This window comes from Patagioenas fasciata, chromosome 11 (genome assembly GCF_037038585.1).
Source record: "Patagioenas fasciata isolate bPatFas1 chromosome 11, bPatFas1.hap1, whole genome shotgun sequence".
Taxonomy (NCBI): domain Eukaryota; kingdom Metazoa; phylum Chordata; class Aves; order Columbiformes; family Columbidae; genus Patagioenas; species Patagioenas fasciata.
This window is the reverse complement of record NC_092530.1, coordinates 12,656,019-12,683,434: the sequence shown is the minus strand read 5'-3', so window position 1 is coordinate 12,683,434 and position 27,416 is coordinate 12,656,019. Positions and strand designations below refer to the sequence as shown.

At 40.2% G+C, this 27,416-nt stretch overlaps 1 protein-coding gene across 1 annotated transcript in view; it reads right to left on the bottom strand.

Annotated features, from left to right (window-relative positions):
• The window catches only part of COL4A5 (collagen type IV alpha 5 chain), an 81,567-nt gene that overhangs the window by 3,689 nt on the left and 50,462 nt on the right, over positions 1 to 27,416 (bottom strand). The window contains exons 26-50 of the mRNA XM_065846806.2: positions 26,847 to 26,939; positions 26,652 to 26,756; positions 26,002 to 26,099; positions 25,585 to 25,735; positions 24,858 to 24,971; positions 21,386 to 21,553; positions 20,440 to 20,529; positions 19,493 to 19,642; positions 18,106 to 18,204; positions 17,000 to 17,089; positions 15,976 to 16,115; positions 14,914 to 15,040; positions 13,596 to 13,676; positions 12,925 to 13,023; positions 12,315 to 12,365; positions 11,287 to 11,472; positions 5,108 to 5,241; positions 4,642 to 4,714; positions 4,423 to 4,494; positions 3,909 to 4,037; positions 3,590 to 3,688; positions 2,116 to 2,328; positions 1,613 to 1,790; positions 994 to 1,108; positions 505 to 677 (exon numbers count right to left, since the gene is read on the bottom strand). Coding sequence (XP_065702878.1) covers positions 505 to 677; positions 994 to 1,108; positions 1,613 to 1,790; positions 2,116 to 2,328; positions 3,590 to 3,688; positions 3,909 to 4,037; positions 4,423 to 4,494; positions 4,642 to 4,714; positions 5,108 to 5,241; positions 11,287 to 11,472; positions 12,315 to 12,365; positions 12,925 to 13,023; positions 13,596 to 13,676; positions 14,914 to 15,040; positions 15,976 to 16,115; positions 17,000 to 17,089; positions 18,106 to 18,204; positions 19,493 to 19,642; positions 20,440 to 20,529; positions 21,386 to 21,553; positions 24,858 to 24,971; positions 25,585 to 25,735; positions 26,002 to 26,099; positions 26,652 to 26,756; positions 26,847 to 26,939 — 3,028 coding nt within the window. The remainder of the gene's footprint in view (positions 1 to 504; positions 678 to 993; positions 1,109 to 1,612; positions 1,791 to 2,115; positions 2,329 to 3,589; positions 3,689 to 3,908; positions 4,038 to 4,422; positions 4,495 to 4,641; positions 4,715 to 5,107; positions 5,242 to 11,286; positions 11,473 to 12,314; positions 12,366 to 12,924; positions 13,024 to 13,595; positions 13,677 to 14,913; positions 15,041 to 15,975; positions 16,116 to 16,999; positions 17,090 to 18,105; positions 18,205 to 19,492; positions 19,643 to 20,439; positions 20,530 to 21,385; positions 21,554 to 24,857; positions 24,972 to 25,584; positions 25,736 to 26,001; positions 26,100 to 26,651; positions 26,757 to 26,846; positions 26,940 to 27,416) is intronic.

Below are 27,416 nucleotides of genomic sequence, written 5' to 3'. Positions count from 1 at the left end.
AAAAGTGTTTGCCATGGAGGGTATGAAACCTCCTTCACAAAAGACTTTTAAAACCAGATTATTTGAACAGCTGCCTTAAAAGGTTTTAGCAGAGTTGATCTTGCCCTTCATACCAGTCCCATGTGTGTTTGTCAACTACCTTTTCAGATATTTGACTCTATTGAAAGGGCTGGCAAGGAAAAAAGAGAATAAAAATGATCTTTTAGACTGCAAATACAGTAACTGCAGTAGGACTACTTTCAGAGAAAGTACTATGAGATGTGAATTAGAATTGACATTAAAAAAATCCCACTCCTTGCAAAACAGAATGTGCCCTAGCAAGTTTTTTATATTAATATCCAAGGCTTACCAAGGAAACACTTGAAAAACTGGTTGTGAGGGGAAAACAAATAAATTATTTCCCTATACCCCTGTAAATTAATCTCTCTTGATCTTTGGAATAAATTCAGTTTCCAAAGCTTGCTTTCTGGAATAAAGCAATGTACAAGAAACAGGTTGTCTTACCTGAACATTTCTGACACCTCTACAGTTGCCAGCCAGAAACTGTATGAATTGGCATAGTAATTACAAGTGCCACGACCGTGGCACTCAATAAACGGAGCAGAGCGGAATTCTTCTAAACAGGATCCAGGCGATGCCAAGGCCTGGCCGGAGCCCTCTGCTCCTGCACTAGTGTGCTGGTGGAAGGAAGAAAGAAACACAGAAACAAGAATCTTACCGTAGGTGCTAAAAATTAAATAGCACAGCATTCAACTACAGAAAGAGCCACTGTTCAGTCTTGGTTGAGATAATACAGGGTCAGACACCTCCATGAGTATCAGTTACACTGGGCTCTGTGTACTGAAAAATCACTGTTAGTCTTGGCCACCATGGTTAGTAATTGAGGGTAAAGGCTTTTCAATTACAAGCCCCGTAGTTTTAACAAAGCCCTAAAGCAGGTGGGTGAGGACAAAGTGGGTACCAGCCCCTTCTGGAACAGGAAGCCGTTCTTACCATCATGAAAGAGTAACCAATCCAAAGGGAGTCCCAGCCTGGAGGACACGAAGGGATCTGAATGGTCTGGCTGTGGACAGCAATCACCATAGCAGGAGCTTCACACACAACACAGCTGGGCACAGGGGAGGGATCAGAGAAACATGATAATAAAACATACTCCTATTATATTTTAATAAGTATTCTTACACAGAGAAAGGGAGAAAACTAGCTATTAATCTAGACTTCTGCTTCTCGCATATTTTGTAACTGCCATAAGACAGTGTTTGGAAGTGCAAAGTCTGCCTGTACTTCCACAGACAGCCATTGGGTAAAATACTGAAGCAGTTCCTGAAATGCAAACTGGAAGCTCCAAGTGAAGGCCTTAACCCCAGAGCTAACGACTCTCACATTCTCTTTCCTGTCCTGGCGATCTCGCACCGCTGACAACACCGCTGCCTCAGCCGAGCAGAACTCTTATAGCCTGGCAGTCCCTAAACACAGACAGGCCTTCTAAGGCAATGAATACTTTAAAACAAGCTATTTTCCTAGTATTTTCTAGAGCAAAACATGACATGGCTAAGATGTGTTATTTATCCAGATATTAAAAAAAGAGACCCGATAGCGTGCTTTGTCTCACCGGCTAATGAAGGGCTGGATGCTTTGCCCAGTCAGTGGCTCCATGCTCATCGGCATTGGCTCTGGAGTTGACAGCCAGTAGGAATAGTCATTCCTTGATGCAAAATTACAAACATTGTTGATATTGCAGAACATGAAGGGCATGGTGCTGAAACGTCTGAGACAGCTCCCAGCGGTACCTACAGAGTAAGATGCATAAAATGTGACAGCAGCATTTTCACTTCATTGCTTTTTACAGCGATTCTCTGAGAACAATAATTGTGTATTCTTCCTCTCCACCTGTGAGAGCACAGCATGCACTATCAAATTGTCACATGTGGGAAAAACTTAACTTCTCGGTTTTGGTTTACATTCTTTCATCCTGAATGAGAAGAGGCAGCAGATCTCAGTATGCAACCCCCATTGAAGGAATCTCTAAGACTTTCGTATCTTCAGATAACCAGTGCATTTGAAAAAGCAGCTACAACCTCTTTCCCCTTAAAGACAGAGCATACAAAATCTCACCCAAATCCTGGCCATGTGCTCTCTCATTTCCTTGCACATATAGAAGAGAGAATCCATCATATATTCTTGCTGTTCCCTGTGGACATAGTGGCGTATCCCTGGTCTGGCTGTGCCGAGTTATAAGGAATCCGTGAGCAACAGAAGCTGTTCCAGGAGGGCCGGGTGGGCCTTGTAAGCCATCAGGACCAGGAGGTCCCTGTATTCCTCGTGAACCTGTTCACACAAGAGAAACACAACACACAGTATTTATTAACGCCATTTCTTGCTCTTTTCGGACTAATGCAGCTCTGAAAGGTACTATGGTCTTGTGATTTAGGTGCTTTCGAGTTGAGGGACCTGGTATCTGCTAACACCATCTTCCTCAAATTATTTTTCATGTAAACTTGGTTAAATCACTGAGGCTGTCATAGCTAGTTATGAAATAACAGTGCAGCTTCCCTATGTTGCAGCAAAGTTAAATATGTTCAGACTCTGAGGCACCAAGATAGCAACTGCAATGGACACGACAGGCACTGAAATGATTCCCAATCAGCCCCTCCATTCCAAAACATATTAATCTGTTTATAGGGCTTAATAAGATAATGTTGAATGATCTTGCTTCAGATCACAAAATAAATGGCAGAGCCAGAAAGAGAAGCATGTCTCTCTCCAGGCCATGCTATTGTAACACCTGAACCAAAGCTCACCAAAACAGACAGAAGAGCTGCAGTCCGCTTTGGAAGAGGTTACAGAAAGTGGAAACTGGCGACAACCACGTTGAACGACAGCAAGAATGACTGATCTGACTGAGAATGGTATCAGAAAAGGCATTTGTTCTTGAATAGCAAAAATATCAGGAGGTATAACTACAAATATTTAGACTATGTTATTCCACAGTTGTTATTTACATTTTTCTAGCAGATTTCACAGAGCTACTTGGAGAAAAAGGAAAAAAGTTATTATGGATTTTTACTGTTTTAACTGTTTACATTCTAATACTTCTCACAAGTTGCAATATATAGCTACTTAATATGTACAATCTTTAGAAAACTGTCCCAGTGCCTAGCCTCAAATCCTAATTCAGGAATTCCAAGCAATAGCTGTATGGTAGCCTGATCTCTGACTTTGGTGAAATTCTCCCCTTTATGAAGTCTGTTCATCTCCATTCATGATTTCCATGCAAAATTAAAATTATTTTACTAATCTCTCTCTGTTGTTTGTTACTATCTTCATTATCTCCTGTGTACCACATGTGCTGCAAAGGGGATGCCATTAAGCTTGAGATAAAGCACTCTACAATACTATTCAACAGTGACCGGTAATGTCTTAGAACCAAGAATATTACAAACCAAAGTACGTCCAGCTGCATGTAATATTTTTGCATTAAGCAAATCCTAAAATTATGATTTCATTATTATTCCCATGAGGCAAAAATCTCACTTCCCAATATTAGCCTGCACTCGCAAAAGGGTCCTCCATAGGACAAACACCGTACCTGGTTGGCCTGGAAGACCTCTCTCTCCTTTACGTCCTGCTGGACCATCAAAGCCAGGTAGTCCATCTCGCCCTGGGTCACCAGGAAGACCAATTGGACCTAGAACAGACAAATGCATAAGTGAAATGAAAGGTCTTGAAATCTCACTACAGAAATCTTTAAATTGTTTGGGACTCATCTATCGTTTCTTCCTGGTACAGATCATTAAACTGGGTGGATATGGTAGGACCCTGCATTTATCTCTAGCAGAACTCAGTATCTTCTCTGCAGCCTATGCTGAGGGACTCGTGTTGCAACCCACAGCCACCTGGGATCATACCTGGCAATCCCTGCGGCCCCGGCAATCCAGGTGGCCCTTTTGACCCAGGCTGTCCTGGAGAACCTGGGGGACCAGGGTCACCTTTGACAACAATGCTTCGTCCAATGGTACCCGGTAAACCTGGTGGACCTGAGAGAAAGCTTAGTATTAGATAAACCAAGGTGGAAAAGAACATTAGAAACATTTTCTGTTATTCTCTTTTGCAAAGTCAGAAGCCAAGAGCTCTATTGATGCAAAGAATAAGTGTATATATTTTATAAAGCAAAAAAGTGCTCTTGGTGATCTCCTTCAACAGACAGCTCTTGCAGCAGTTAATCCACATAGAGTGGATACAGAGTATAAAATATGGTAGGATTACTTGTAAGGCTAAAAAGCGTAGCCTAGAATTGTGTTTAAGCTGTTGTTCCCCTAACTACTTTCATTGCTGACTGAGACTGGCTCAGTCCCAACATCTGTGTACCAAATTTTACCGGCAGGGAGCAAAAGTGACAACAAAACTACCCAGCACCCCTACCTGGTGGGCCTGGCAGTCCCGGACTGCCTGTGAGGCCAGAGGGTCCTGCAGGTCCAGTGGGACCCTTCATACCTGAAACAACAAATTCACACAGTTATGCAATGAAAGAACACGCTGTCTTACAAAATGTGCTGCAGGAATGGCCAAAATGAGGCTTCTTTTCCCCTGAGGGGCTGTTACTGTGTCTGGAGGTTTTCACTTGAAATGCTAGTTAAATACCTGGGAATCCTGGAACGCCTGGAACCCCGGGGTCACCCTTCATTCCATTCAGACCTGGACGACCAGGCTCCCCCTGAACAGAACAGCTTCATGTTATTCACTCATCTGTCTCAACAGTTTCAGAAAAAACATTTAGAAAAGGTGGCTGGGGGACAGACAAGCACACTTTGGGTCTGGGAACTAGTGCTTTGAAGGGCTGAGGCCACACATTCTGCTCACTGAACCGAGAGCCATCAGAGGACACCGTAATGTGACGTGTGCATTGACAGCTCCAGCTCCCATTAGAATACGATGGAGACACCCTGCCCAGATACTGGGGGATAAGTAAAGAAAAGACCCTCTTACTTGCTACCGCACTTCTTTGGCTTTTATTTTTACTACGATAAACTGCATAGTCCATCTAAATATATTCCACTTTTATTGCATTTAAAAATAAGGTAGGAGAAGACTCAATTTCTTGTCCTACCTGGCGTCCAGGTGGTCCTTGATCCCCCTTTTGACCAGGCAGGCCAGGTGGGCCAGGTTGACCTGGATTCCCTTTTTCCCCTTTAAGTCCTCCATTGCCTGGTGGCCCTCGTGGACCTTCTGGGCCTGGTGGACCTTAACATTGCAGAACAAATATGCATATATCAGTACACATCAACCATTCTGCCAAAGTTTGTGCCTTCAGTGTTAATTAAAAAAAAAAAAAAAAAGGCTTGATTTCCCAGCTCTATTTTAATGCTGATTTCAGGATAAAATAAAAAAAAAACAACTAGAGGGATTATTTGCACTACCCAAATCAGGAACCAAGGCTCCTTCTCCAGCTGATGAAGGGAAGCAGGTCTTTCCAGAAGCAGTGCAACTCACCTCAGCAGCAGCTTAGCAGTGACCAGACCCGTGCCTCCAGCAGGAGCCAAGAAACCCAGAATTAGATGGTACAAAGATCCCCTCTGCTGACCTGCACTACAGTCACCACCTCTTAGATGCTATCTTGACAGTCTGAATTCCTTCAGAAAGCCAGTCTCAACAATGTAAAATATTGCTGCTTTTTTGCCGTTAGAATTTGACATACGTATTGAGGAGCCCAGTATACACCAGCTCCTGAGAGCTGGGCAGCAGGCAGCCCACATTCTGCCTTGCCTAACACTCACCTGAGTTGCAGAAATTTCCTTATGTTGAATGACCCTCCCTCCAGCTGGTTTGTCTGTCCCTAGTAGAATTATGCTGTGCAAATCCAGTAGAGGAACTGGGCTGGTTTTTAAATATTTTCCCTTTGCTACTACAGCCACACTAATCCAAAGCAAAGCAGTGGATTTAAGTGAAGCTTAGGTATTAACAGAACTGAAAGATGAGACCCCCGCCTTTATGACACCATATAAATAGAAGGTTACTGGTATTAATTTGTGGGAAAACAAACTGTAAGCAAGTGCAGCAACAGTTAATAACTTTTTACAACTTAGATGTCATGACTGGATTAACAAAAGGATCTCTATGCAGGACAGTGCTATGACATTCTACTCCGTAGTACAACAAATCTAATGACATTTATCAGCGTGCTGGATTTTCAATTCTTCTGCAGTCTCAAATAATTTAACATCTCCTTTGATACCCTCATAGTCTATATTCAGTGGAAAAATTTGATTAGCTGTGTTTCTGCATGCAAATCTGAGCATAGAATTCCCTCAAAAATTTTCCTTTCTAAACCAACAGCAATTTGGTTCCAGATTTCACACATATCCTGCAGCAGCTTCAGCTACAGAAACATCCCATCATGCAAAGATATTTTGTATTCATTTTGCTCTTTTATACTGGTCTAGTACTGTATGCATGCAAAATAACAACAGGTTACCATCTGAAGCATGCTAATCAAACACATAGGATCTGCAGGGTAACCACAGTCCTTAAAGAGATAATCACAGAATTACAGGAAAACATCCGTTTCTCTTACATCACGTGCAATGCAGTAAAATAAATTGACCGAGTTAAGCGTCTAACCTGGAAGACCTGGAAGGATCAGAGTTCACCAAAGCCCCATGATCGATGTTAGAAGGGTCAGACATCACACAGTACAAAACAAGATTACTAGTTAGAAATAGTACAGATGACAGCATATACACTACACAACAACCCATTTCACCAGCATATTTTGTATTTACAACACAATCCACATGCATGCATAAAACCATACATGAATACACAACGATATGTATTTTCAGATACAAGTTATTCTGGTGACTAGGCTCTACTAAGACTAATTCGACACTTCATGTAACAGCAAACTTAAAGCTTTACTAAAGAACGTGTTATTGCTTTAACATTACAGCTGAGGCTTGTGACTGGTTAGTCCTACTCACAACAGGGTTTAAACTCTGGAACCATTTCACTGACAATATTCAAAGCCACAGGGCCTGGACCGTGGCAAATATGCAGGTAAATGGTAAATGACAACTTCTGAGCAAAATTCTGCTCTGGGCAAAGGGGAAGTGCGATTAACAGCAGGACTCATCACCACTAATCATGTATGGGCTTCAACTATCTGTGAATTCAGTTTTAGAACTGAAAAGTAGGCTTATACCCTCTTCCAAGCGATAAGCACCAATGACATGGATCAAAAGGGCTGCAAATGCTGCGAGCAAAAATACAGCAAAATGTACAGATTTAGAATTTGTTGTCTTTACTGTTGGCATCATTTTTTCTTTATAAAAATACCCCAAGATGCTAATTTACCTGTTATGATGGAAAGTGGCATGTGATAACATCCTTAGAAAACCAATTTAAATGTCCTCTTTCAAACGGTAAACTGCTCGTGCCTACCATGCTCCTGAATTATTACATATTTTAGCTCCTGTGTCATTTGCATCTTTTATGTCAGTGAAATGATTTAAATATATCAACATATCACCATGCAATCTGCAGCTAAAAACTACAATGAATACACATTGGGTTTACCTCAATGTTCTATTTCTTATGTGTTTGGTAAATTATTTTAAATAGTAACTGTAATACGGTTGTTAAAAATAATGACACGAACATTTCATTGTTACTGTTAAGTACTTATAAACTATATGCCACTGTTAGATAAGTTTTGCTATGATTTATAAATCTGTTCTATACTTGTTGATTATTGAATTCTGGCTGGGCACAGTCACAGAGTGGAACGCAACATGAAGCAATTGAGAAGTCGCTCGGCATATCCAGGACGGCAGCCCCTCTTTGGCAGTGTGCTTACTGCTCGTGTGACCACAGCTTAATTAAAAGGTAAAGCCACATACATTTTTTTTACATGACTGCGTAACGCTGGGATTCAAACATCACGTTTGCTACCTCACTGTGCTTAGGACAGCACAATAAAAACTAACAGTTTTCTGCTTCCTGAAAGTCATCATAGCAAAACCTAAAGATATCATTATTATTACATAGATATACCAAGTCATTTTCAATGTAGACACAGGTGCTAAAAATCTTCCCAAGAGCTGGCTTGTGCTATATGCTGATATGCTAAAGTTAGGATAAGCTTGTGAAAATGAGCATGTTTTTACCAATCGTGTTCTACTGCCCTCGTGTTACAGAGGGGAGGGCTGTATGCTTCATTTTCATTAAATACATATAAAGGAAGAGCTTTCCTCATTTCCTCTTGCCGTGCTGGTGAAGTAAAACAATGAAAATAAGGATTTGTCTGCACTGGAAAGTTACAGTGCTCTAAGGTGGGGATGTAAGGCATCACTGTTACTCCGTATAAATTTTCCTACAGACTGTTGGTCGAAAAGAAGCATCTAATTTAAGCCACTTGAGAGTGTCCAAAATCAACAGCAGCAGGTGTTACAAAAATGAATACTGTCATTTGCCCAAGCTGCAAAACACAATTATACAGCAAAAACATAGGAGGACAAGGCAATATGCTTTTTTAAAAGAGATGAAAAACAGTATATCTTTTTTTTCAACTGAAAATAAATATGCTAAAACAAGCTTCGCAGCTGGGGACACTTTATAAAAGCCTTGCAAATCTGTAGCCACATGATCTTCCTCCATGGCAAGAGAACACCATGTCCTTCCAGTACCAGTCCCACAGCACCGTGGAGGAAAAGTCTGAAAGCCAACTCGGAACTTTTCTACCACAAATTAAAAGGTATGTCTGAAAAATGACTCAGTATATCTACATTTAAACAGTATGAGAAGTATATACATTCATTTTCATGCTAAGTTATTATTTTGGAGTTAAGGGGCTAACCTGAGGGACCTGGGAGTAGGGGGGTCAGAGTTCACCAAGGTCATCATTAGAACAAGGGGAAAAACATCAAAATTGTTAGAAATATCAACAAGCTAACATATTCAACTAAACCTTTCTTTTTAGATTTAGCTCAATATTCATTTACATACACTATGCAAAACACCAAACTATTATTATTCATAGCAATGAAAATAGACGTGGAGTAACAACCATGTTGTGTTGCCCTGGAAATTGGCTTAATTTTATAATCGATGTATAAATCCGCCCCAACACCATCTATCAGTGTTTGGTTTAGAGGTAACTCAACTGAAGTCAGAGAGCTACACCATGTTTGGCTTTATCACTTTTACTCATCTTAGAATACACCCAGAAGTCAACAACAAACACATACAGCTTCTGGTTCGATTTACGTCCCTAGAAGGAGGGTAATTTGACAGCCACACAGCTGCTTTTATGACTAACTGCCTTATGTCGAAATGTTACAAAATCAGCATCCCAACAATAGACTGTGTTATCATTTGAAACAAAAGGCTGGAGTGCTGATTGTACCAGAACTGCAATAATAGTTTGGTTTATCCACATTAGTTCACGCATAACTGAGCAAAACAAATGCTTCGCTTTATACATTGCATGCAACAAAAATGGAAATAAGAGAAAGAGAGAAAGAAAGAGAGAGAGAACATGGCTGAGCAGAACCTCACTGGTTGTCTCCCCCCTGCCAATGCTCATCAAACTGCACAGAATGAGTCCCAGCGTTCCTCTGCCTCCCCGGCTGATTAGTCAGTAAGCACCAGATTTATACAGAGAAGTGTAACCAGGATGAGAAACTTCATAAAAACATCAGTGCTACAGCAGAGCACAGACTCTCAGCTGGTAATTTATCACACATCAGGAGGTGCTTAGCTGGTTTACCTTTTGTTTGTTTGTTTTTGTTAGAACTTGGAGATATCCTCTGTATAAGAATCTTTGAACAAGGAAAGCCTATACTCTTATGGACCAATCAGCTTCCTGCGCCAAAATTTTCACTGCTGTATTAACACACTGGGTTGTTCCACACCAGTCACACAAGAAACAGGTTTAGGATACAACACAATTCAAGTATTTTTACTAGGATTAAAAGAAAACCTCATTATACTGACAAACAGCACTGCAATTTTTCCTAAGGTGTTATAAATTAAAATGTTGTTTATAATGACTCGTTTATTAAATGCACGATTAGGACAAATGCGCTCATAGCATACTCTGCACAAGAGAAAAGCTCAAACTGCCATTGAGAATAATCAAACATTACTCAATCCTAGTTCCAGTGAAAATATTTGGATAAAATTCCACTCTAAAAACCTTTTGCAGTGGGCAGCCTCCTTCTGTATCAGAAGCAAGGAGGAGGAAAAAGCGAATCTTAAAATCTTTCCAAGCATGGACTGCAAAACTAAATTCTCCCTTGATGCCCAAAAATGACAAATACATGTGTAGCAGCTATTTTACAAATACACTAACTCAAAACTAACTATCTCCAAACAAATCTTTGAATGACAGAAAAATCTGAGGTCAGAGAGAGCAATAAATAAAATTAGTTCTCTCTTAATTTGCAAAGAAAAAAAAGAACCTGTAATCAAGCAATTTGGTTTGAAAGTAGTCTCCTTTAAGGAGAACATCAGGTATGGTGAGATGAGTTTTACTGGTAGGAAAGTGCTTCTGGACTCAAGATAGAGTGCTAAGCTCATTGAAATTAGATTTTTAACAGCAGTATCTAAATGCAAATACACTGTCTAAGACACAAAATGTAAACCAAATTCTAATACATGCCAGGGGAGTTGCTCAGCAATGTTAACTCAGTATAGTGTTTTCTTCATTCCCAGAATTAGTTGGTGTAGGAACAAAACGCAAACATGGAATGGAAAGGTGAACACGGCATGACGGTGCACTGAGTCCATGGGAGCCACGTGAACAATGGAGCAATGACTTATGTTACATGACACGGAGGTGAGGAGGCAGCCATCCAATTTGATCATGCTGTGATGCTAGCGTGAATTTGATTTTCATGATTTAAAATGATGGGGTTTGTTACTTTTTTTTGTGTGCGCGGTGGTATTTGCTGATCACGTGACAATACTGCAAAGGTATCAGATGTTCAAAAGTCGATATCGTGCTCGCTAGATGATTACTGTGACAGCATGCAGAAAGTCTCCCGTTTATTAAGCGCATTGGATTTTTGCTGCCAGGTATCAGAAATTAATAGAAACTGAGGCTGGTTTATTTTTAGATGTGGTTACTTTTGGCAACAAAATCCTCTGGTTGCCCACAAACATGAAGACTTATGCCATGAGGCTCGAAGTTATCCATTCAAATAAATTGAGGAAGTTTAAAGGCTGATGACCTACCAGCAAAATATGAAAGTACCAGCAGATGTTGATAGGTATGGATCACGCCCTTACCTGGCCTTCCTGGAGCACCTGGTGGGCCGGGGCTACCTTTGGGACCTTCCAGAGGTGGCCCTGGTAATCCTGGTGGACCTGGCGGACCCTGTAGTCCAGGGAATCCCTGGAAACCTGGTTCTCCCTTCAGACCTGGAAGTCCAGGGGGCCCTGGTGGGCCAGGTAACCCCATTTCTCCTTTTTGCCCTGTAAAACCAAACAGCCATGTTTATGAACACTGTTACAAACTGATGTGCAAAGACTCCAAATGTCAACTTGCGGAGCCATTCCTCTCTCTTGCAGAAGGTGTGAGTCTGGCCACAACTCACCTCATTTGCACAGTGAGACAGTATAAAATTGGTCTAACATTCAGAAAAGAGTTAAGGATAATTCTTGCAGGAGAAAGTGCTCTGGTTTCTGACATGTTAAAAGCTCTTACTAAGCCTCACTTTACTGCTCAGTGATGCTGCAATTCATAAACATCCTCTGAGTTTGTAAGCCAACAAGCAATGCTTTCCTGAGCTTTTATACACCTGTGAAGAAATCTGTTAATATTAAGAACTTCATCATTTTTTGAGACACTGCTGAAGGTTAAGGCATACCTGCAAAATTTTCAAATGAACCCGAGGAATTTAGGAGCTTTAATGCTACTGGAAAATAATATGTGAGGTTGTGAAGTTGCTTTTGAAAATATAGAAAACACTTATATTTTCAAAGCAGCTTCACATTTCATCTGTTGTATGAATGCTTTATTTACTGAGACAAATCAGTAAAATGCCACACAATGCAGTTGAGTGTTATCTACTATTATCCTGTCTGAATTTATTCTGTCTGCATAATTGCTAATTTACAAAATGCAGTAGTCAGTAATGAGTGTCTTTATTACCTTGGTTAATTGAAAACAGTCGGCTGAGAAGAAAAAATATGTTATTTTAGTTGTTGCCATGGCATTCATTTATTGCAAAACGTACAGCATGCTCTTCTGGTTTTGCTGTACAGATATATTTTACATTTAACTTTTTCAACAAAGAACAACAGAGAAACTTTACCTGACAATCCTGGGAGTCCTGGAGGTCCTGGGCGCCCAAAACCTGGTAGACCTGAAAAGAAACAGATTCAGTTAATAATGAACATTTAACTTTCAAGTTTCCGGGAATATGAATATGAGGCTGAGAATTATGAAAGTGCAGTTTGTCTAAACCACTGATTCCTTGAGGATTCTCATTCACTCACCAGTCTACACCAAAGCTAGAGGTTTTTCTACAAAATGCATCAGTAACCTTCCTAAATATTTCCATCCATTCACAAGATACTATTTCAGATTTTGGGAGTCGATACATTTGCATTTCTGTTTGAGGATCTATCTTTAAGGCAGACATTAAATAATTTATCCATTCTAACTGAATTGGAACAATACAACTACCATGGAATACAGGAACTGGGGCTGATGTTGAAGTCAGGTAATAATAATCTAAGAGCTGATTGAATTCTTGTCCTGTGCTTCACTGGCAGCTTGACAGCACACCCAGCCTTTGTGAACCATTCAGCAGCTGCGAAACCAGAAGCAGCTTTGAAGGTGTATAGGAAAAATAGAATAGAGAAAGCAGGACATCACAATGCAGAGTGAAGAGGAGAAAACAAATGGGAAGGACACCTCACCTGGTTCACCCTTCTGACCAGCTGGGCCAGGGATACCATCTCGACCAGGCTGTCCCTTTTCCCCTGAAGGACCAGGAGGGCCAGGATGACCAGTGTCACCTAAAAGGGGGATAGAACACATTAGCGCAGTAATGCCTAACCCGCAATAAAAAAAAAAAGCAATCTCCCCCACGTCCCAACCATCTGAATCTGAAGGTGTGACAAGGTACCAACAAATTCGCAACAGTGTAATCTTAAAATTAAAGATTTTCTCTATCTTCCCTCCTGACAATTTAGAAAAGGCTTCTAGGCCTGTGAGCTTTTAAGCAGTTAGTGTTTGCTAAAAATAATACAATGCTTCTTTTTATGATAAATTAGAATTTTGCTCCTATAAGAACAGGTTAGACCACTGCAGTACTAAACATAAATAAAAATGGTAAATGCTGAAACGCTTCTTGTTTCAATAGCTAATGATATGAGTATGACAGCAGACACAAGTTGTCAAGAGAAAGTTAAAACTTCTTTCTTGTCTGTTTGATTTCAGTGAACTAAGTGTGTGTAATGGTGTTTGAGCATCTATATATATATAGATGCACTTTCAGGATGTTATACAGATAAGCAGAGAGGAAGTGGCTTCGCACGTTGTGTTTTTCACAGCAGCAGCTGGCCTCTGCTGCACTGCCCATGCTCACCTACTGGCCCAGGCGGTCCAGGCAGGCCAGGATTACCTGGAGGCCCCTCAATACCTTTTGGTCCTGGAATTCCCGGTGTTCCTGTAAAGTACAGGCATTTCAGTCAAATTAAGCACAAAACTGGCTTTTCACCAGATCTTAAAATGCTATAATGTGAGATACCCTGAGTAACAAATGAGATAATTTGTATGAAGATATCATATTTATGTTCGTTTTGCAGATTTACAGCTGATCAAGGAGATGAATTATAAAGCAAAGAAAGCACAGAGGAAAAAACCATACAGGCACAACCATCCTTACTGCTACTCTCAAGACTCAGTCTTCTGAATTGTTGAGTGCCCATGGATAAGGGCACAGCAAGTCTGGCAGTCTGCTAGGAAATTACCATTTTAGAGACAGATATTTCTGCTTGACAACAAAGTGAAAGCGTTACGAAACTGTGGCTGGCCAGTCCTTTCCCAGTTCTCTCTTCCTTTCCTGAAAACAGCTCCCAATAAAAATTGTCTTAATTAGAATTTACACTGGATTGTCACTCCTATGGCATGAAGTGAGTGGGAGGTAGGAGAAACAACGTGTGTTCTGAGCAGCATCTGAGCCTGATCAAGGCATTGTATCAATACACCATTTTGACTCTTCACAGTGTTTCAGGCATGACATGAAGCAGAGGTTAAAAAACTATCAGGTTCATGGCCAGGTTTTGTTCTCTTCTAAGCTTCCTGCTGACTACACTGTTATAAATTCCCTTATTTCCTACGTTAAAGCAGCTCAAGCATGCTTGTAGAACAGCCTTTATGGCTGCAAATGCAGAATAGGTAAAAACCAACTGAGGATGAACGAACTGACAAATACCCATGAACAATATTAAGATTTTTTTAGAGAAGAGCGGAAAACCTAGTTCCATTATGTTTCAGAAAGAGATTTATCTTTAGAAGATATTATTAGACAATGCTATTAACAAAGCCCAGTTTTCCTGATGACACTTTTTTATTGATTCACGAAGGAAAAATATGAAGCGAAACGTGTATTTTGTTAGTCAGAGAAGGTGATAGTCTGAGTGCTGCTGGGGGTGGACAGCATTAGCTAACACAACTGCTCCATCCCCTCAGAGCAGATGAGTCAAGTCAGAAGGCACTCTTCAGGGATGCATTCACACACTTACTCTTGCAGTGAGAACTCCAACAGCACGAAGCTTACAAGCAGCAATTGTTAGAAACTTTGAAAGAAGCTACACCCCTCTACCAATTACCCACTGTGTTTAGATATTTTTATCAGTATCAGAGAGGAAGAAGGAAAAATTAAAAATCCTGCTCAGAATTACCTGGGAATCCAGGAAGGCCTGGTTCTCCTTTTGCACCTGGACTGCCTGGAAATCCAGGCAAACCAGGATTTCCAGCTATACCTTTACTGCCTGGACTACCTGGGTATCCAGGCAAACCAAGGTCACCCTAGAAAACAGCAAACAGAAATAAGAACCCAGCCTTTGTATGATGGGTAAGTCCTTCTTGTGTGCTCCCAGTCCTATCATCACAAAAAGATCACTATTACATTGTGTACACTTCTCTTTCTATCCAGTTAATGTTGACCGTCTCACACAGAAAATTAACTGGAAATAGCAATTGTAAAGACTTTAACAGTTTTCCCCTACAATTTTGCATCAAGTATCATAGCCCTTCCTCAGAATTGGCCTTCATTAATAAAAAAAAAGCATTCTCTTTTTTATCGAAAGAGACAGAGATTTGACCCCATGACAAGGCAGAAGAAAATACGAGATCTGTGGAGCTTTAATCATGTAATGTTTTGTTACATTAGAGGCTGCTCAACATAACTGGAACACATCAGCAAAGGCTGCCTGATATTCTGTAGGTATTTTTGTCACTTTTTTGTGGGTGACAGAAAGGATGATATAGATAAACATTACTGCAAATATTTTATATAGACTTAAAAATTTTAAGCAGCAGTAGTCATGATATATCAGCTCCCTAGTGCTTTATTTTTAAAGGCATATTGTTTTAATTTTTAAAAAATTAACTACATAATTAGGCATGGGAACAACAATATTAATTGTATAAATCCCTACCAACTACCCAAATGTCAGCAGGTGTCACAGTGAAGATTAGGCCACTAACTGAACCCAACTTGAAAGGTCTGGTAAACAATCTTCTCATTTAACTAGATTATCTATAAATATGTTCACCTTTAAAATTAGAAATATTTGCTTCTACCTGAAAAGAAAAAAAACACATTCAGCCCTGCTTGTTATTAATATATTTATATAAATATTTACAGTTATACATAATACATATTAAGTTATGGGTAAAAAAAATAATACAGAATCTAATATCCTCATGGAATTTTCTGTTGAACAATTTTCTAAATGTACCTTTGGTCCAGGGAGACCAGGAATACCAATGCTTGGAAGACCAGGGTCACCTTTCTCTCCTTTCAGTCCAGGAAATCCTGCAGGCCCAGCCTGCCCTGGACGTCCTGCTATTCCTTGGCTGCCTTTAATCCCTGGGGGACCTGCCCAAAAGATAAAACATGAGTTTTGTAAATATAAATAAAACTTCTGCAGTGGTTTAGAGAAATCACTCAAATTACAGCAACTGAACGAGAAAGTGATAACAAATTGACTGGCTGGCTTTGAATACCTAATGTGTTTTTATTTTTTAAAACAAACTAAAACAATTACCTAAAAGCTGTCATAGCTTTTTGCAAGACATTTCTAAGCTTTCCTTTTTTATTCTTAATTTACACAAATCCAAATATCTCTTTGTATTATCTAGGCACAATTTAATATTAGAATCCTCAGAAAAACGGAATCTCTGTTTCAGTAATCTTTCTAAATAACAGAATTAACTTCTTCCGTCCCCTTTTGCTTGTGTCTGATGTCTGTCTTCTGACAGCCTCAAGTTGTGCCAGGGAAGGTTCAGATTGGATATTAGGAGAAAATTCTTCACAGAATGGGTTGTGAAGACCTGGAACAGGCTGTTTAAAGGTTATGGTTGGACTCGATGATCCTGAGGGTCACTTCCAACCAAAATGATTCCATGATTCTAGGTGGGTTTGCAAAATCATAGTTTTTTCTGAACTTTCAGTAAAGTCGAGTCTGAGAAACCAGAAAAGTATGAAAGATACAAAACGTAGATAATTCTGCTTCTGCATCCATAAACACTTTAAATAGTATGCATTTACAATATATTTGCTATTTACATTTTCTGTTTTAATGGGTATTTCCAATTCCTTATGTACCATTTCAACAAATATGTGTGTAGGGTTCTATTTATTCCTCATCTGCACTGCCATTTAAATATTATTATATACGGCACACAAGCTTATCTAGCTTTTTACTATATAAAAGGAAAACACTGGCTAAAATGAAGTAAAATACAAGCACAGAAACTGACCTGGAAGGCCCATCTCTCCCATGGCACCTTTTAACCCTGGAGGTCCTATTGGTCCTGGCTGCCCAGGAAGCCCTGTGTCTCCCTTGATGCCTAAGAAAAGTTGTTGTGTTAGTTAATTAATAGCAACAATTAAAAGTTTCTGATATTCATTCATTCTCATATGAATATGATTGTAATCTAATTACAAAGGCAATTGATTTGGAGTCACTTTATGCCTCAAACTGCTCCTACATGCTTTTTCATACCCCTTTGTAGCAAAATGTTAAACGTTTTCAAGTTTGTCCCAAGCCAAGATTTGAACAGAGGAACAACTTCATTGTTTTGAAGATTAGTTTAATTAAATGTGTCAAATCTCAGTCCACAATTTAATAACCATCTGAAACAATTTAGTAGTGGTATGACTAGATCTCTCATGAGTTGTTCTTGCAAAATGAACACATTATCTCTTTCTCAGCTGCAATAGGTATTCAGTAGCTTTTATTACAGAATTCAATGCAACCTACAATGCTCAAACTAGTTTCAGTCCTGGATGGTTAAAAAAATTCCCCAAGCCAAAAAGATTTAAAGCAAGACCTACATTAGACACAGTGAGCAAAGATTCAAGATTTCAGATAAATTGTTATGGCTGCAGGAAGAAATAGTGCATGCCAGAATTTGTTTTCTTGACACCTGCAATTCTTGAAAGCAAAGATGTGACATGCAGACAACCTTTGTAATACATTTGTTTGGCTGTTTGCAAAGTATGAGTATAATGACTAATAATATAAATAATAAGCACATGAAACAGGCAAGTCCTGTTGGCAGATCCTGCAGTCAGGTTGTTTGCTTAAGTAGCAAGCACTTTTCCAGCCATCCTAAATGCCATCCTAACCTTCAATGGGATCAGCTTAAAACTGCTTTTGGGTCTGTTAAAAGGAAAGAGTTCAAAACATGTTCATTATCATTGGATAATGATTTTAAATATCACAAAACTGTGCTGCAGCTTTAAGTGTAAATCCCTAGGCTTTGCTTAGATATACCTGGATTAACATCCCAATCCCATGTGATAAACATGTGTGCAAATTTTTATACATCAAAACTGTCCATCTGAGGCCTTGTTTACCTACCTGGCAGTCCTGGAACACCTGGTGGGCCACTGAGCCCCGGTGGGCCTGGGTCACCCGGCAGACCTTGATAACCCTTCTGTCCTGACAAACCAGGAATACCTCAAAGGAAAAAGACACTTTTATTATTATTATTACTATTACTACTATTGTATGTTTTCTTTTACCTTAGAAGATCAGATGTAGCTATAGGTGAATGAAAATCCATATAGGGATTTTTCTCCAGTAAATATAATTCCCCATAGTTCAGCAAATAAAAGTATCACAAAACACAAAATATTGCTTCTGGAAAGTTTTAAATTACTACAGAACAGGAACAATATAAGTAAGCAGAGGAAAAAGTAACTTTATGACTAATGCCAATATACTTCATTCAGAAGGGACTGTCTTTTCAGATGAGCAGGCTCCATGCTAACCTCTCTATATTCATCTAGATTGTTTATATACATGTTTAATTATATTGCTACACCAGAAACACTTTCAGACTGATATATTATAAAAAGTAACACAGGTATTTTAGCGGATTTTACAAAATCTACCTGGTTATTACAATAACATTGTGCTGCCCTGCAAGCATAGTTAAATCTGCCCTCTACAGCTCTTACATAACAGGGGCAGGGGGTGGTAGGGTTGGGGGGGCAGGGAAAGAGGTGTCTTAGGATCCTACCTAGGCTTCACAGAAATTAATAGAATAGATAAACTAGCACAATAATTGCTGGGCCAACATTAGAGAAAGGCATTCTGGTTCTCTCTAGGGCAGATTATTTTTATTCTTCTCAAGACTAAATTAGAGTTCAAAGGAGACATCAGAACCCTTGCGGAGGGAGGATGGGGAAGCAAGCAAGAGAGAAAACAGACTTGAATGAACAGAAAACCTTCCAGGCTGCCAACTTCCCAAGTAGAAACACACAGAGAGATGACACTTAACTCAGGGGAGGGTAAGCTTACAGAGACACCCAAAGGGAGAATCTGGAGGTGATACAGATGACCTGTGCAATTCCATCCTACAAGGCAAAGGCCCAAGTGCCTGCGAGGCAGCAGGAATGCAGCCAGCACAGCAGCCATGACAACTATCTCTCATCATCCTTAGGAATAACATCTGGAAGACTGAATCGTAATCCTGCTGAAAGCATCTTAGTGCTATTACAATATCACCGTATGGCAAATAATAGTAACAGTTCATGAGCAAGGACATTGCAAACTAACCATACAGAGTAACTTGCTCATAGAACCACTTAAAAAAAGCCTAAAATAAGAGAACCTTAAGCCACCTCTGTATTCTGAGCTTCTTTTCTGTAAGAAAGAATAAGCTGTAATGGATTCAGTTACAAGTCACTGTTACCTGTAGAGGACAAACCACCTCCCCAGACCCACATGCAAAGTTCAGTACCTGGAACACCTGGCTCTCCTTTTTCTCCTTTTGCTCCTAGCTGTTTTGGATCGACTTTTCCAGGTGGACCTGGCAGGCCTGCCTCACCTTTGATGCCTTTCTGTCCTACTGGCCCAGGAGATCCTGGTGGACCAGGTAATCCGGTATTACCTACAGTAGGTACAGACAACAAAAGGGAAAAAAATACAATCCTTAAGGTAGGCTAATGTATTTGTAGTGCTTTTTCCTACATAGGGACACATGATTTATTCATGACGTTGGAATTCACTAAATGATCAGTGATTTTGTGCAAGGTTCTGCACAGCATGTTAATCCCTGGAACACAGCGGAGCGAGCGGATGCACGGGGATGTCTGGGTGCTGTAGCCTGCCAGCTCCGGGCAGCCCAGCTCAGGGGAACCCGCTGTCTGGGTGACCCGCAACCAGGGAGCTCCCACAGCCCCACCACACTGTGCCACTGGCAACAGCTATGGCAGCTTTGGATTCACAGCCTTCTTGTTCTAGGGACATGAGTGGGTTTTTCTTCTACCAAACTCTCAAAATTTGTCTCCAAGAAGGCAGTTGGGAAAATGTAGATGGTTTCTCTGTGATACCTGTAGAGCTGATACTGGATGCCTCCATAACGCAAAGCTACTGATTTTCCTCCTGCTGCTGCTTAAAGCAGATTCTACAACATACTTCAGAAATATTATCCTACTTCAATGCCATCAATCCAGAGCTAATGTCTTAAAAATAGCTAACATCTCATGACATCAATTAAAAAAAGAGTGACTGAATGCTATGGCTTAAAACTGCAAAGCAATTCCAAACACCAGCACTGCCAAAAGATAACCTAAGCAGATCCCAGTAATGAAGGTCTAGATGCTAATATTACAAAGCATGTTTCCACACAGGACACAGAAAATAGCATCCTGCTTTCTCTTCAGGGGAGGATAAAGCAAACATTACCTTTCACACCAGGCAGGCCATTTCTTCCAGGAGCTCCTGGAGGCCCTGGAGGACCAGGAGCTCCCATGACGCCCATCTCGCCTTTGGCACCTAAATGCATTGAATCACCGTTGTCATTCCGAACAAAAACTCTAACTTTTACTTCCCTGAATCTATATGATATTTATTAAACAGCATATGCATATAAAATCCTGTTTGAAGGGAATTACAAACACTCAGTTCTTGTATACACCTAAATGAGATAAAATGACACTTGAAAATTGTGCCAAATTTTCTACAGTTAAGTCCTGGGAAGAAAAATTGCAGTGCACTGTTCTTTTTGGTAGAAAATATATTTATAACTCCAATAAGTTTAGTTCCCTTGTTTAAAACATAAATGCTTGTTTGAAAGCATACTTAAATTTATTGAAAGCCAAAAAGACAATCAGGAATACACTGCTTTTAGAAGCCACAATACAGAAGATTCTATCTAAAGACAGAGATTCTCAAAATTCACTTTCAAGATTTCTATTCCAGAGGATGACACAGACCATCTTAACTGAATAGTCTAACACACAAAATAAGGAAATTAATATGAAAAACTATGTTCTGGATCCAATTGATAACTTTTGTTAATATTTCCTTTAAGCAAATTCTATTTCTAAATTGCAGCAGTGACTAGAAAGTCACGCTTGAAATTATGAAACAGAATAATGTGGAATAATGTGAAAAATATTTTAATCAAGTTACAGGGAAAAATGGAGAGTTGACAAGGATTTTATTGCAACAAATTTTGTTATAATCTTTTTTGTTATAATCTTTTTTAAAATTATGAGATATAATGCATCCAAATTTAAATGGATAGGATGAATATTGAGGCTCATTAAGCTGGCATTCCCAAACATAAAGAGCATCCAGCTGTAACTACAGTTTGGTCTTTGTCCACAGGTAAAAAATATGAACTTACCTGGAAATCCAGGGATTCCATCCCGGCCAGGTGGTCCAGGCGAACCCTGAGGCCCTGGGAGACCAGGGGGTCCTGGATATCCTGGGGCTCCTCGGTCACCTGGAGGACCAGGAACGTCGAAGCCTGGAGGACCTGGATCCCCTTTCTCCCCTGGAATGCCCTGCAAACCTAGACAATGTTTTTAAGACAAAATCTTTTAGCAAAACATCAGGCAAGGCTGAGATCTGTGTGTCTCTGGGTGTAGTACTGTAGGAAGAGCTAAGATTTATTTGTGATCCATTCCCAGCACTGATGAGAATCCTCCAATTCTTCTAAAGCCATTTATCCATTTATTTTTTAATGGCTTCCAGGTGTTAAAAGGCCATATTCTTCTCAAGAGAAGCATTACTAAAATTTTACCAACTTATAGCAAATGCAATTCAAAAAAATATCAAAAGGAGAACAACAACTCTCTTCAACAACCCTTTAAGTCTGCTTAATAAAACAAAACACCAATACTGATTGACTGCTTTGTGTTTTATCATTGTTTTGAGATTCTTACAACTATATTTCCATTAATGATTCCATTTTACTACATTCTAAGATGGCATCAGCTGAATATTTTTGAAGGATAACAAAATCCTGCACTGCATTACATTTTCCTGAATGAAAAATAACAATTGTCAAAATACGGTTAAGATTGTTAAACACTAATGATACTGAGCTCAAGGCAGTGCTGAAGCAAGCAGACAGCTTGACACAGTGCACTGTGTCAGTGAAGATACTCACTCTGGAAATGTAGCTGACAAAAAAAGGATTATTCTTAATTGTGAAGTTAAGAAAAAGCTTTGGTAAAGAAACCACAGTACCTGGGGAACCTGAGGTTCAAAAGCCAACGAGTTAGAGCTCATCAGGAAGTTGAGACAGGTAGCATAATAGTCGTTAAGTTAGGAAACAAAATAAAGCACACACAGATTAGAACAAAGAAAAAAATCTACCCTAAAGTTACTGAAAACAGATCTAAGTACAAAGAATACAACACTAACACAGTTAAGAGAAATCAGACTGCAAGGAAACTTGGAGATCTCTTTCAAAGTGCAGCCACCACTGTACGCAGAAACGGGAAACTCGGTGAGGTATTTTCAAATATGGAGGATACATTTTAGAAATAAAATTCTTTTTCCCCTCTCTCCTTGTCTAGTATTCTCTTCACAACTGGGGAATAAGCTTTTTCTCAACTGTTTCTTACACAAACCTGTCATTACTAGATACTGCTTGGACACCTTCTGAACACCAGAGTACATCCTACCAACCAGCTTCTTGTTGATCTGCATCATGTTCTGGTAAATCCCGTCACACAGAGATTTTTCAAAAGATGCTGCTTCTTTCTAACACAAAAAAACTCTAATTCCACCCCCCTCCCCTTCTTTTAGTTCTATTATGCAAATTTACATGTGTTCTTTGCATAGTAAAAAGGCAGATCAAGTTTTCTTGACTGCATGGACTGTAGACTTCCATTTAGTTAATGATAAACATGCTCCTCTTGGGCAACAGGTTATCACTGCATTCACCTATCACGTCATGTGCCTGGAACTGCTTACTTGACAGAGACAAAACAGCACCAGGGATGCACATGCTCTGTGTTTAAGGGGTCTCTATCAGTGAGCATGAAAAAAAATAGGAAAAAAAAGAGAAAGCAATATATAACCCAGTAATAGGACAAACTCCGCATCTAGAATGGTAAAGATACTTTTTCAAATAGAAATTCATTCTAATTGAATTTTTGGTTCTCAAAAACATGGCTGTATCCTAATTAGAACAATATAGGGAAAACAATAAATTCTAAAGTTACATATTAAAAAAAAATAATGTTGATTTACTGCAAACTATTTGAAGAAATGGTGGTGCAGAGAAAGGAAATTCTGAACAGGGAAATCCTTTCAAGAATTTTCCAAATTACCTGAAAAACAGTGCCTCAGAAACTTTATCCTAACGTTGCATAAGGGAACAGAATCAAAACAGCTTAGTTAAACAAACAAGGGATGGAAGATGGGAATGTAAGGCATTTGCACAAAACAGAGAAATAGCAGTGGCAAGGCAAATAATAAGGACTTTGTAAGTGGGACCTTCAACCATGCACTGGATTTCAGAGCCACTACGCTGTTAGTAGCCACAATGATTAGTCAATACAGACATAAAGAGCAAAACCATAAGCATTTCAAATCCACCAACTCTAGTAATAATTGTGCATTTGTCAAAATTGATATTTTGCAGAATAAATCAGTCATCACACGAAATCAAATTCTGGCTAACACCAGAAGAGATGTTACAGTAATACAAAAGAACATGCATTGGATGAAACATTCAAACCCATAGTAATACACCCCACCCGCCAAACACACACCTGTGCTGCCTTCTGTTTCAGTTTAGCACCAAGCACAAGCAGAGGGTCAGGACAGCACAGTGAGCACAGCCAGGTAGAGCACCCAGCTGCTGGCTCACAGAACTTCTGTCCCCATTGACCAGACCCCTCGCTCTTAATACCTGAGACAGTCAAGGCCGCTTGGTGCAACGACCACACATCTCTCTCCCCACTCGAAAACTTGTGAAAAAAAACAAACATGACCCACACTTTATGTATGTGAGTAGAAGTCAAATTTCATGGGCCTACTTACTCAAGTGCTTGCCTACTTTCAAGTTAAGCACTTTGAATCTCAGCTCACCATTCATAAAGACCTGAATATGATCAACCAATCTGCATCCCATGGTCTTACAGTTGGCCAGAAACTTTTCAGCATGCATTGCGAACAATGCCAATCCCAGTGCTGGCACACAAACACATTCAAAAAGTGTAGCTCACAAACATGCAATGTGAACAAGTCACAGAAGCATGGCAAGAACCAGATGGGTTTTGAAGAGTTTCAGCAGCTGGCATGCTCATGTACACAGAGAATGTTCTCGCTGTGGTGACTGCCACACATTTTCAACACCAGGAGCTGGTACACAGCAAGCCCATTCACAGAATGAAGGGGAAAAAGAATTTCCCTAAACAAACTTTGTGAATAGAATGATGTGCATGCACCCACATGGACCCTTTCTGCACAGAGATGGAACAAGTTCATATCTTCATCAGTCACAGGTCATTTCAGACAAAACCTCTGCACTGACACTGTGCTCCCTTCTATCAGATTATAAACCCCTTTCACAGAGATTTTGTCACTGTCTGTGCGCAACATTTTCTAGAATTTCTGCTGAGGCTCCAAGTCTTCTCCAAAGTGGACTTTTACACCCTTGAGACCTCTCTAAGCTGTGCAAATGGCAGTAAAAAACATGATGTATCGAGTTTTGCCTGCTTAACTGGCAAAACAGCCAATCTAATAGACATGAAGTCTGTCTGTCCTTGCCTGTATGTTCAGTGGGACCTTCAGTGTCCTGTGTACCTGCTTGGTGTATGCCAGAAATAACCTAAGGGTACAATTCACATGAATTTTACCTGGGGGGCCAACAGGACCTGGAGGTCCTGGAGATCCAGGTGGACCTTGACCACCAATGCCAGGGATGCCTGGTGGGCCTGGGAGTCCTGGTGGTCCACTTGGTCCAGGGTCACCTAAAAGAACACTCTTGTTTAGTTAAATAGTGAACTCAGTTCAGAGATACTTGCTTTCAGAAGCAGAGCGCCTGCACATTGTACTTGAAATCTTGTCCTTGCATGAAAACAAATATGGATCTGATGAAGGAAAAAACACACTTCAGAGGCTATTTCTGAACGTCAGAGATTTGTCCTCAGTCTGTGTGGAACGCATGCAGTTTACTTTTCTAGGCTACACAGAGACATGTCCTTGTGTCATCATCCACATCAAACTCAACAGATGCTCTCCAGCAAACCAGGCATGCTCTGCAGTTCAACACAGACAATGATTAAGTGTATCCAAATCACAATTATTCTATTTAAAAAGTTTTACCCCCATGTTAACATGATTTGTCTTTGGAATATAGACTTCCAGATACTGACCCACAGGTTGGTATTTACTCCCTTGCTTGCTTGGCTTTAGAGAACACAAGATTCCATTTACACAGATGTGTCTGATTTGGAAAAACAGACCCTGAAGTAACTGCTCTACAGTCAGCACTGCTTGTATTTAACTGCTGTATGGACTCCCAGCATGTCTACATTTGTTAAAGTTCAACAGGGAACAGAAAAGGGGGAGAGTTTTCCTTACCTTTGGGCCCTGGAGTTCCATCAAAGCCTGCCTGTCCTGGGAGACCAGGGCTTCCTGGGAAGCCAGGATCACCCTTAGGTCCTTGAATTCCTTTTGTGCCTGGTGGTCCTGGGGGTCCAGGTGGCCCTGGAACTCCAAATCCACGATCCCCCTGTAAGAAATTTACAATTTGTTTTAAAAGGGGGTTTTCCAAGCTCAGCCTCTCCTAGAAATGTTAAAGTAGCAAAGCAAAAAATGCTCACCATCTTTAAATTTCATTTCTTTTTTACTACCCTCACTCAAATCTCAAGTAGAGAATGTGACTCCCTCACCACCAAAAGCTGACAAGAAGAGGTAAAATCCTGCCCACCAACTTCCCACTGACGCAGAAGAACCTCTAAGAAAGCAAAGTTTTATATTAAGCAAGCAAATACAGACCTTCTGTCCTGGGAAACCCGGTGGGCCAGGAGGTCCATCTAGACCAGGGCGACCTGGAGTACCCGGAGCTCCAGGGGGGCCTGGAGTCCCTGGGAAACCTACACATGACATGGAGGTTAGGGCAGCAGAGGACACCAGAGAGCATTAGAATAACTCTTTCAGAAACACTTAGGGCCCACACAAACTAATCTCTGAAAAGAGGTGCTGTGCCAGCTCAAGCATACTTGAGGAGTACCAGTTTGAGATAACTTTTGACTGCACAGTCTTTGCCACAGAGGATCTCTGGGACTTGTCATGTGCTTTAATGAAAATTACAAACAGTACATGTCAGAAACATTAACATCTTGAGGCAGCATTTGGAGATCATTTATTGATTCAAGCACAAACATTCATCATTTCCCATTTACTTTTGTGTTCTTGGGTTACTGAAAAATCTAAGCTACTGTGAAGGAGCAGTACAGTGAACAGTAGAATAAGGGCTCAGCAGCTTTTTTCCCTGATACTATTATAGAGATGTATAAATTCAAGACAAACTTTTTTTAAAGGATTCTGGAAACAGAAATCAACTCACTAGGAAAAAGTGAAGAGACACAACCCTCTGCATCCACTCTGCCAGCCAGTAGAATACAGTAACATGGCTCTAAACGTACCTTTGGGACCTGGTGGACCTGGAAGTCCAATGCCAGGAATACCTGGCTCTCCCTTTGCACCTGGGATGCCTGGTAAGCCACGTTGACCTGGCTGACCAGGATCTCCTGTAAGAAGGAGTAAATCAACATAGTTATCAAGAATCAGTCAGAATAAAAAATTCTTGGAATTCCCTGGATATAGAGCTGCTTCTTTACCTGGAAGACCTGGGTCACCATTTCTTCCTGGAGGACCAGGGGGTCCAGGAACTCCTGGTTCTGTAATAGTCTGGCCAGGGTCACCTTTTGGACCTAGAACCAAAAAGAAGAAATATGTATCACTCAGTAGGAGCTTCTTTTCTGCTTTCCTCTGAGCAGAAAAAGATGCTAGCCACATCCCAAACTGACAAGGAACTTAAACACCAGCAAGACTTGACCCAAGAGGCTATCTGCCTGTGAGCCCCATACAGCACTTACAGCTTTATAAACATTTTTTAATGTTAACAGTTTTCTTGAAATGCTTTTTCTGATTTCCTCCTAGGTACCATCATAGTATTAAGTATTGGTACTACGTACCATCATCGTATTTTCTGTAGCTAACCCCAGCACAACTTGATCAGGATCTGTGTAGCTGACAAGTAACAAAAGCAAACTTGTTCAAGGAAAACCCTTGTTTTCAAAAACTGTTGTAGTTGCAGTACTATGAAGCATAAGATGGTAGTTACAATGCATTTCCACTATAGTCAGTTGAGAAGGAAAGGCTTCTCCAGCGGTCAGAGCAGAAGGGTG